Source organism: Lepus europaeus, chromosome 9, assembly GCF_033115175.1.
Source record: "Lepus europaeus isolate LE1 chromosome 9, mLepTim1.pri, whole genome shotgun sequence".
Lineage (NCBI taxonomy): Eukaryota > Metazoa > Chordata > Mammalia > Lagomorpha > Leporidae > Lepus > Lepus europaeus.
The window spans coordinates 125,515,205-125,526,311 of NC_084835.1; the positions used below are offsets into that span (position 1 = coordinate 125,515,205).

The window sequence follows — 11,107 nt, forward strand, 5'->3', positions numbered from 1 at the left end:
GAGCATCCCTGCTCCTGTGGCAGTGCAGCCCACAGCCAGCAGCCTGGCTTAGGAAAAACTGTGTTTCCAGCAGGTTGGTGCAGCCAGCATCACACAACTCAGAAGGAGTCAAGGGAGAATCCACAGGTTAAAACCAAAACTAAACAAATACACCTCAGCCAGCAGTGCCACATGTGTCTGCCCAGATCCAAGGAGACACAGTAGCCAGAAAAACTAGAAAACAGAGAACCAGACACTGACACAAACTGCGTAGCTGAGAATACAAACTGCTCGCATCTCTGGGTGACTGGTTTCTTGGTTCGTGTGTGTGTCCGCCATGAGAGGCAGAGAGACAGACAGACGGCTCCCACTTGCTGGGCCACCCTCCAAATGCCCACAGGAGCCAGGAGCTCAGCCCAGGTCTCTCGTGTGAGTAGCAGGAACCCCACGACCTCGCCATTCCCGCTGCCTCCCAGGGTCTGCACCCCAGGAAGCCGGGGTCAGGAGGAGGCAGAGCTTGAACTCTGGGTAGCACGTGGGCACCTGCACTGCATGCCCAGGCCCGGCCCCCTGCCTGTGCTCCTAGGTCCTCATGCTTTAGAGATGTGAGGGGCACTCAGAAGGCCACAGGACAATGGAACTGAGAGATAAGCAGGAACCTATGCCTAGGTTTTCACGGTCCACATTTGCCATGAGTGCATGGAGGCCCCACACGCACTCTGAACCATTGGCAGACAGACTCACGTCTGGGGTGTGCTCCACGCTGCAGGAAGCAGACGCGATACAACTACTCAGGGCTTCCCTGGTCTACTCTCCATGCCCGCCCAGGGCCTGAGCAGTCCCGGGGTTGGGGGCTGGGTACGCAGGAGACCCCAGCCCCACCCATGCGCACTGGCACAAGGGCTGGATAGCCTCAGTGAATGAGGTTTTCTAAAAGCTGGATTCTAATTTTGAATCTTATGCACATTTTGTCATAGGAGACTGATGGTAAAGACAGACAGAAAACCTTGGGAAATAACCCCAAAATATTAAAATGGTCACCCCTGAAAGCGGGAAGCTATTCTGCCTTTTTAAGATTTTATTTATCTATTTGAGAGGTAGAGTTACAGACAGTGAAGGGGAGAGACAGAGAGAGAGATCTTCCATCTGCTGGTTCACTCCCCAACTGGCCACAATGGCCAGAGCTGGGCCAATCTGAAGCCAGAAGCCAGGAGCTTCTTCCAGGTCTCCCACACAAGAGGGCCCAAGCATTTGGGCCATCTTCTATTTCAGGCCACAGCAGAGAGCTGGATTGGAAGTGGAACAGCCAGGACTAGAACCAGCGCCCATATGGGATGCCAGCACTGCAGGTGGAGGGTTAACCTACTGTGCCATAGTGCCTGCCCCACTATTCTGCTTTTACTTTAAATCCCGCTGTCTTCCCCACAGCATCTACACGGGCACACACAGATCTTTATAATCAGATGACAAACCATATTTAAGTTTTAAGTCACCTGTATTTCTCCAATGCCATTTGTGTTTCTTTAATATTAACTTTTTAAAAAGATTTTTATTTATTTATTTATTTGACAGGTAGAGTTACATACAGTGAGAGGCGGAGAGGGCGAGGGCGAGGGCGAGGGCGAGGGCGAGGGAGAGGGAGAGGGAGGTCTTCCATCCAGTGGTTTACTCCCCAAATGGCCACAACAGCCAGAGCTGCGCCAATCCGAAGCCAGGAGCCAGGTGCTTCTTCCTGGTCTCCCACGAAGGTGCAGGAAGACCACACCTTCCCAGGCCACAGCAGAGAGCTGGATTGGAAGAAGAACAGCCGGGACTAGAACCAGCGCCCATATGGGATGCCGGCGCCACAGGCAAAGGATTAGCTGTGCCAAGGCGCCAGCCCCAATATTAACTTTCAAACTGAACTGGTGACCTTCCATTTGAAAATCCCTACAAAGACAACTGGAAAACATCGAGATGTTTCGTTTTCTCATTTGAGCATCCAAAGAGAACCCGGAGCGTCTTTATGTTTGCGGTCAGTTTGCCAGGGGCGTGGGTGAGGCTGGGAGCCACGCAGGGAGAGACGCCAGCCGCCTCCCTGGCAACACAGCATCTCCACGGCCACAGCAAACCCAGAGCTTCCAGCCGGAATTTCTGGTTCCCTCACACCCTCCCCACCGCCGACAGCTGAGGGGAAACAAACCCCACGTTTCATCTCAGCGACCTTAGGAACGTGCCAGGGCCTGCGTTTACACAGGAGGAACGGCCCACGCGGCTGAGTCAGACTCAGACATGCAAAGTGCAGACGGTCCAAGTCACACGGGGTCTGGATGGGGGCTGGCGGGCACCTGAGCCGTGGAGGCTCATGGGGGACTCACGGGCCGTCCCCCCATCCAAACAACCCAGCCCCAAGCACATCTGCACAGTCCCTCTGCCACAGGCCTGGGTGTGGACACCCAGGCGCTGTTATCCTGCCCACCAGAGCGAGGCCCCGTCAGAGACCCAGATCCCACTCAGTCTGCCTTGACAGAGCAGAACCACTCCTGTGTGGGCTTCCGTGGAGCCACAGGCTTCTGCCGAGAAAGGACGAGGTGGATTCGGCTCTGCCGTGCACCGACCCTGACGGAGGCGCTGGCACACGTCTGGGTGGGCACCGGCTCCCCGTGCCTGCTGTTAGAAGTCCACACGGAGGGGACGGTGTGCGCAGGCCCAGAGGTGCCCGCCCTGTAGTCCCACAAACCAGAGCCCACAGCTCTCTCAGACAGGGGTGCAAAAGCTGGTCTCCCGCTGGCAGCCCCAGGGCAGGAGAGACACCAACCGATGCCCCGATGCCCAGGGCGCCCTGAGCAGAAACGTAAAACCACAGCTCCACCCTCACACACGCGGCTTCCAGGCAGGGTCAGCGGTGTCATCGGCACCAGCCTGGTGTAATTTCAAACCCAAATCACAGCCAGAGAACAGACACTCATGGAGGAGAACAGGATGGGAGGAGAAGGGGAGAACGAAGCCAGCAGCCAGCGGGCCCGGCAGTCACCTGCACGGCTAAACGACCCCACCTGGCGCAGCCTGCCGCCAGAGCCAGAGGCCAACCCGCTTTCTACAAGCACACGCGGAGGGGGTGCACGGGAAGGAAGGAACGCTCCTCTCCGGGGCGGAACTGAGGCTAGCACCGCGGCACGGAGCACCTGCCAGGCTTCCCGCTCCCCGGCAGCCCCACAGCGAGGACGGCCTGGGGCAAGGCCTCCCTCAACAGCAGTGCACCCGCACACACAGGCCCGTGGCCAGGGCGAGGGCCAAGACTGCCGTGGCCAGAGGTCTGATGGAGAGCTCTACCCCTCTGCACCCGGGACAGCACACAGAACGCCAGGTTGGGAGTAGCTCTCGCAAAAAGAGTTACTTTGTCTTTTCTGAGCCACCAGAAGTCAAGGAGAGGCATGTGCTAACCATGTGCTAAGAGTATAGTTGGTCCTGCTAGCCACAGCAGCACAGGGCATGCAGACCCTGTATGTTCTAAGCATGCAGTCGGTCCTGCCAGCCACAGCAGCTGCAGATCCTATGTGTGTTCTAAGCATGTGCTAAGCGTGTCGTTGGGCCTGCCAGCCACACAGCACAGGCCATGCAGACCCTGTGTGTGTTCTCAAGGAAGCCCATGAAAGTGTGACTCTGGATGTACACGGGACAAGGTACGGGAGAGATCTCAGCCCATGAAGGTGAGCGCTGTCTGCTGGGCCCCGCTCTGAGGGAGGAACTGAGACCACAGCGAGGAGGCAGAGACCAGCGCCACCGCACCTCGGTCCCAGAGAGAAAATGTTTCCTCGCAGTCACTTAACACACTGGAAACGCGGCTCCCGGGACAGAAAACAGCACCGTGTGGGCGAAGGAGAGCCGCTCGGACAGCACCAGGTAGCGTGGCTTCTGTCTCACCAGTGGGCAGGAGACAAGCTTGCCTGTTACGCAGTAACTGGAAAAGCTGACTTTCATTTCCAACAGCGTTAATCACCAACCTGCAAAGGAGCGGCGTTTGATGTTCAGCTCGTTCGCCACGCGGACTTCAGTACAGAGTTTCAACATCAGCAGCATGGTCAAGATCATGATGATGCTTTGCCACAGGAGGGGAGACTCAAAACGCCGTCCGAACCTGGGTGGGGGCGAGAAGCCGCAGGTCAGGAAGGGCAGCCCAGCACCGGCCGCTGGTCTCCTGGACCCAGTGTGGGATGGGCCAGGGTGGGGAGAGGCCGTGAGACCCCAGACAGCAGAACCCAGGACCCTCAGCCGGGAAGGGTCCGGACACCAAATGCCACAACCTCCCTCCCCAGGAATCACCCCAGCCTCAGGACGCCCATCCAGAACCCAGCTCAGATGTCCGAGGCCCTGCCCGTGCAGGCCCAGCCACCCACCAGGCACGACGCCCAGTTAGTGCACAGCACCACTGGCTCCTGCCACAAATTACCACCCCTCCCAAAGAAGAGACGGCAGCTGAGGGGCTCAAGGTCCCTGGCCCCACACAGGCTCCCAGGTCTCCCTGCTCACCCCTCAGTGTCTCCCTGCTCACTTTCGTTCCCCAGTGCTGAGCACCCCACCACCTGCCCACCAGCCTCTGGAGAACCACACTCCCATCCCAGCAGGACCCGGAGGCCCACAGCGTCCACCTCCCAGAAGAGGTCTGGCCGTGTGTCCTTCCAGGCACAACCCGCACCCCAGTCTGCCATCCTGGAAGAGCCCTGGAGAAGCAGCTCAGGGTTTCTCTGGTCGTAAAGTTATTTCCACGATTTGCACTGGTTGCCAACACCTGAAGTTAGGAGTCCACTTAGCAGACTATCTCCCCAAATCTCAAAACCACAGGACACAAGCAGCAGGGGCCCCTCCCCCACCTCTAGCTGGGAGTTCCTGAGTGGCAGCGGGGCAGAGTCGGAGAAGCCCCGGGCCCGCCCAGCCCTGCCGAGCCCCCAAGCCAGGAGCCTGGCCCAGGGAAGGAACTGTGCCAAAACGTTCCAGGAACCGAGGCCCAGACGGCGCAGGAAGCTGTGGGCAAGACCCTGCAGGCTGGGCCGCTCCAGCATTGCCACGAGCCAGCCCCCCAGTCCCTGTCAGAACAAACTGTCGTCCCCTGGAGGGCCTCTGGGCTGGACGGCACCGCCGCAGCTCCTGGGGTGTCTTCCATGGAGAAGTGCCCACCCGGCGGTGCCCAGCAGAGAAGGAGCTGCCTGGATGGGGCAGCTGCCAGGTGGGGGGGGTGTCTCACAGCAAGAAGGAATGAGAAATTCCCTTTGGGGTGCAGAGCCAGGGCGGACCGGCACGCTGGCCCCTAACTGGCTCCTGGGGCTGAGCCCCTGCCCCAGCACGGTCCCCTGGGAGTTCCTGGATCCTGCAGACAGCAGCTGCCCCAGGCACAGAAGCGAGGGAGCTGGCGGGAAGGCTAAGAAAGTCATCTCATGCAGGTGGACGCAAAGCCAGGGCCCAGGCAAGCAGACAGCTGAGCCCAGGACGTTCCAGCAGGGCCCTGCGGCCTCCTCGGAGCCCCTCCCAGCAAAGCTTCCAAGAGGAAGCCGGGAAGAAGCTGAGGCACCAGCCTGGGCGGAGCGAACGCCTGCCGGGAAGATGCAGCTGTGACCCCAGGGCTTGCGGCAGAGGCCCAGGCCAGGGCGCAGCGGGCATTCGCACCCGTCCCGGGGTCTCAGCCGCCACACTGTCCCAGGCCCTCACCTGTAACTCATCACCCATCACACCTGCAGCAGTCATAGGACCCAGAGCCGAGCCCACAGCCACTTCCAGGCAGACGGCGCCGGGGAACATGAGGGCCGCATGGGGCCGGCAGCACAAGGACGTGGGTGGCCCCGGGCCCCCCGCCCCCCTCACCCCTGCGTCCCTTCTGACAATGAGGACATCTCTGGGACAGGCCACTACCAGCAATTACAAAAACCACAGGGAAGGGACAATGACGGTTTGCACCACACCCCAGACACTCAATCTCCGTGAGCCCATCTGGGGGAAGGAGGAGCCGTACGACAGGAGGCGAGAGGCCCAGAGGTGAGCTTTGGCAACTCCAGGATCAAGACACGGCTTGAGAAAGCTCAGTTTCCCAAGGTCACACACAGGGACAGGCTTAACCGCAGCAGTAATTTCTGAAGGCCAATTAAAAGAGGAAGTTGCCATTTCTTTACCTACTGAGCTGGTTTCAGCTTTTTTTCCTTGAACAACAATCAGAGCCCCCAAGGCTGTCAGGAGAGCACTCTTGCTCCTCACTGCCGGGATGTGGGTGCACACGCCCCTCCGACACAGGACAGGATAGCGCCAGCCCCAGGGGCCTCATGCTTGCCCAGAGGAAAGACACCACCCAGGGACGGCAACTGATCACGTCTGAGAACACACCCGGCTTCATGTCACAGAGAGAGGCTCCAGTGGGAGATAGGTGTGCACTCGCCTGTACAACACAGCGGCTGTCAACCTCGACAGTGATACATCACCACCTGACGAGTTTCTCACACCTGGCACCTGCAGCCTGCACACAGGCCGCAGCAGCCAGGACTGGAGAGCCCCGCAGGTGAGGGTGCCTCACCACCCATGCGCAGCCCGGCCTCTCTCCCCTTCTCCCCCATATCGGCACAGCCTGCAAACATCAGCTACAAGGATCACAGGCCCTCTCCCAGCCTCCGACACCACAGTCGCCAGCCTTGTCCAAACGCGATCACACAGGGTTCAGAACCCCTGGGTCCACCGTCCACTCAGTCCCTTCCTGCGAGGCAGGAGCCCTGCAGAGCCGCACCCCAGGGGCAAGATGCTTCCCCAAGGGTCTGCAGCTCTGAGTGACCCGGGTGAGGAGGTTTTAATTATTTTTACTTCATGCTCTTGTACAAAGATACATATTCTAAGTGCTGACACACAAAAAAGTGCAAACAACGATAAAGTTAATTTAGAAGGTGAAAATGTGAGAGCGTACACACACGCATTGGTTGCCCCACACAGGGCAGGAGTGGGAAGGGGAGACAGAACACCTAGCAGCCCCTCCAGCTGTACAGCTGTGGTCTGGGGGGGAGGTGGGGGAGAGGGAGAGGGAGAGAGAGGCACGCCCAGGTGTGGCCTCTGTGTGGGTGGGCCCTTTCCAGGTGTGAAGCCACACGGGAATCTCTCAGCACCTCCACAAGCTCCATGCGGAGCTCAACTGCCCTGCTCTCATGGTGGCCCCGCTTAGGTCCCAGGTGAAGCAGGTGCACTGACAGAGAATTACATGTGGGGCTTGTGACTTCCAGTCCAGCAATCCTAAACCAACTTCCTACTGCTCCCACATCATGAGCTTGCGTCCCAGCCAGCATGGGATGGGAAACCACCCAGCTCCCAGCTCACTGGGAGGGAGGGGCACTCTCCCTCCTCGACCCCAGCCCACCCACCCTGTATGCACATGGATGTGGTGTGCAAGCACATGGGTTGTGGTTACACGCTGTGTGTGTAGCTGTGCCGTGTGCCCATGCAACATGTACGTGGGTACTTATGTGTGGGCATGCAGTATGGTTTACATGAGTGTGAGCGCATGTGGGTTGTGCGCACGCACTGTGTGTGATGGCTGTAGCGAATGCCCACACATGTAACATACATGTGTGTGCTCATATGAGATTGTGTGCATTTGGTATTGTGTTTGGTGGCTGGAGAGACCCCTCAGGAAGGCCCAGCATCTCTGCCCTCCACCCACGCTGCTTTATGCCACAGTCTTGTGCAGTCAGGGCCCTGTGTGTTCGGAGTGGCCCAGGGCGGCTCAGGGTGTTGGTTCTCTGGAAGATACTGCCTGTAGGCAGTGCTCAGAGCCCCCAAGGCCACAGTCCCAGCCCAGCTCCTGCATCCAGTGCCCAGGTCTGCCCAGAGGCAGCAACGGGAGGAACCCAGAAGCTGTCTGATTTCTGACCCCCCCCCCAAAGGCAGACACTGGAAGTACGTTCAGTATTTCATTTTCTTTCAACAATTTTGAAAGTCAAAGCAGGCTGGGCGGGGCCTCTAAGTGAACTTTCTTCTTGTCTGGTAAGGCAGCCTTGGGCAGCTCTGGAGGACATTCATTCCACAGCCCCAAAGACCAGAGCACAACACGTCAGTCTGAACCCGGACCTGGGCCAGGCCAGGTGGTCCCCACTCAGACAGGACCACGGTTAGGGACCCACCTCGCTTCGCCGAGCACGCCCCGCCCCGCCCCGCCCCAGGTAAACAGGCCTTGCTTAGGGCTCGCTGCCCTCCCCCCAGGGTTACTCAAGGCCCCTCTAGCACCTGGCCACTGCCACGCAGCAGGAACCGCCACCTGACGCCAAAGGGAAGGGAGGAGGAAGGGAAAATGCAAACGCGGCTTTTCAACTTTAAAGTTTTTGTCAAACAGAAACTCCCACCCCGCAGTCTGCTGGGGGAGCAAGCGGGGCAAAGCAACGCACGGGAACTCGGGGTGCCCAAGTTCACGCCAAAAGGGGCGTGCTTTGTCTCCCCAAGTGAGAACAGTCCCGGGTTACCAGTGACCAAGACGTCCAGGGCAGAGCCTGGGGACCGCCCCCAGGAAGAAACCCGGAGTTCTCCGACCCCAGGCTGCAACCAGGAGACCTCTCCCATCCGCTTGGAAAGCTCACCCTCCCGGCCGTGCGCTCGTTAACGCTAGGATTAATTTCCGTGTCCTCGGCTGAACGCACACGACGACAGGAGGAAGCTGGCCAGAGAGGAACAGAGCGCAGGCGAGCGTCCCCCCACGCGTCCGACCTCCTCCGCGGGCAGGCAGGCGCGGGGCGGCCGGGCGTCACCAGGCGACCCCTCCGCTGACTCAGGCGCGGTGTCCTCGCCCCACCACCGGAAACCAAGCGAGGGGACCGGCGGCGCCCGCGGAGAAGCGCACACGGGCAGGCCCCCGCGGTCGCCCCGGGGAGGCTCTGCCCAGCCCCCCTGTGCCAGGCCGGCTCTCGCCCCCGGCCGCCCCGAGCCCGACGAGCCCGCGCCCCGCTCACCAGAACAGGATCCGGAGAATGTTTGCCACCAGCAGCACCAGGCAAACGTAGGTGGAGAAGCCGTCGGCGCTCTGCGTCCTGCGGATGTGCCGGTACTGCGGGATGTAGGGCACCACCCCGCCGAAGACCATGGCCCCGGCCGCGCCCCACGACACCAGGCTGTGCAGCGGGACCAGCAGCCAGGCCAGGCTCTCCCCTTCCATCCCCGGCCGAGCCGCGCGCGACGTCACCTCCACATGGCGCCGCCACCTGCGCGCTCCGAATCGGGCCTGGCGGGCGCGGGGCGCACGGCGCGGGCGCGGACACCCCGGGGGAGGCTACGCGGGCCAGGGGAGGGGCGCACGGCGCGGACACGGCCGGGGGAGGCTACGCGGGCCGGGGGCGGGGCGCACGGCGCGGACACGGCCGGGGGAGGCTACGCGGGCCGGGGGCGGAGCGCACGGCGCGGACACGGCCGGGGGAGGCTAAGCGGGCCAGGGGCGGGGCGCACGGCGCGGACACGGCCAGGGGAGGCTACGCGGGCCAGGGGCGGGGCGCACGGCGCGGACACGGCCGGGGGGAGGGTGCTCGGGCCGGGGGCGGGGCGCACGGCGCGGACACGGCCGGGGGAGGCTACGCGGGCCAGGGGCGGGGCGCACGGCGCGGACACGGCCGGGGGAGGCTAAGCGGGCCAGGGGCGGGGCGCACGGCGCGGACACGGCCGGGGGGAGGGTGCTCGGGCCGGGGGCGGGGCGCGGACAAGGGCCCGGGGAATTTCGGTACAGCGGGGCTTGGCCCGGGCCGGGAACGCGAGGCGCCGAGGTCCGCGCCCGCGAACCCCGCTCGGGCCCTGACCCCCGGCCCCCGGCTCTGCTTGGCCCCCGCGGCCCTTACCGCGCGCCCATCGTCCTGCGCCTCCGCCCGGCCGTCCGCGCCCGGGCCCCGCCCCGAGTGACGTCACAATTGCCGGAGCCCCGCCCACGCCGGACCGGCGGGTGCTCCGCTGGGTCCTAGAGCACGCAGGCACGCGTGTTCCAGGTGGCCGCGTCGGCAGCTGTCGCACCTCACGGGGCCGGGGGACCCTGGGCCCTGGCGGGAGAGGGCGTCCCCGGAGCGTCCCCGGCGTCCGCAGGGAGACCCCGCCCTGTGCCCGGAGGCGAGCACGCAGAGCGGCTTGGACTGTCCCGATGGGTGGTTCTCTTGGCTAAGCCGCGCCTCCAGTGCCCACTGGGAGTGTCTGGGTTTGTCTCCTGGCCCGGGGGCCGCAGACCCGCAGGTTTGGCTCCCAGCCCTTGGCACGGGCGGGCTGGGGGCAGGAGGGCCACACTGGCCGGCCAGCCTCTTCCTGGAGTCGCGTCCCCTTCTCCCGGGTCTGCCTGGTTTTGTGGGAAATCCGCGGACCCTGCCCGCCTCCCTGGGCGGCCCCCTCCCCGGTGAGAGGCGTGGCGGGCGCGGTGCACCCTTGCCTGGGGAGTGGCTGGGGATGACACTCGCACTCGGCAAAAGCAGCCACTTCAGAGTGAGCTCAGCGCAGTTCATTGAGGGGCCGGCGCTGTGGCGTAGGTCCAGCTCCCTGCTATGGCCTGAGGAAGCAGCGGAAGGTGGTGCAAGTGCCTGGGCCCCTGCACCCGCATGGGAGACCGGAAGAAGCTCCTGGCTCCGGCCTGGCCCAGCCCTGGCTGTTGTGACCATCTGAGGGGTGACCCAGGGATGGTCACTCTCTGTAACTCTGCCTCTCAACTAAAAAAATCTTAAAAAAACCAAAAAACAAAAAACAAACATTGAGAAGAACTGTAAGTTAACTTTATTTCATGCAAGAAAACTTGAAATCCACAGTTTTTCATACTATGTGTTTTCTGTGAACATTTTGAGGACCCTTTGAATGAACAAATTTCTTGCACCAAAATAAACATCTTTTAATTCCATTCTCCACGGACTTTCTGGAGAAACAGCAGTCAGAGTGTTGTGTGCGCACCTTTTCCACCTAGTTCCAGAACATTCTCATCCCAGCATGGAACCAGTCCTCTCCACGCCCCACAGACCCCTGGCCTCGCAGACCCTGAGCTGCTTCCCTCTCTGGATGGGCCCATTCTGTGGGCTGTGTGAACCAGCCGGATGCACACAGAACCCTAACTGCCCCTGCTGGGGAGGGGCTGCTGCCCTCGGCAGAAGTGGGGGCTGGGCCACCCCACAGGCACTCCCCTTCC

At 61.7% G+C, this 11,107-nt stretch overlaps 1 protein-coding gene across 2 annotated transcripts in view; it reads right to left on the minus strand.

Moving 5' to 3' along the window:
- The window catches only part of SLC66A2 (solute carrier family 66 member 2), a 37,733-nt gene extending 28,432 nt beyond the window's left edge, over nucleotides 1–9,301 (minus strand). Inside the window, exons 1-2 of one of the 2 annotated variants that reach the window (XM_062201829.1) lie at nucleotides 8,922–9,301; nucleotides 3,963–4,096 (exon numbers count right to left, since the gene is read on the minus strand). In XM_062201829.1, the coding sequence (XP_062057813.1) occupies nucleotides 3,963–4,096; nucleotides 8,922–9,124 (337 nt within the window). In that variant the 5' untranslated portion in view covers nucleotides 9,125–9,301. The remainder of the gene's footprint in view (nucleotides 1–3,962; nucleotides 4,097–8,921) is intronic. The other variant, XM_062201830.1, reaches the window with a different exon arrangement.
- Between the last annotated feature and the right edge of the window lie 1,806 nt (nucleotides 9,302–11,107).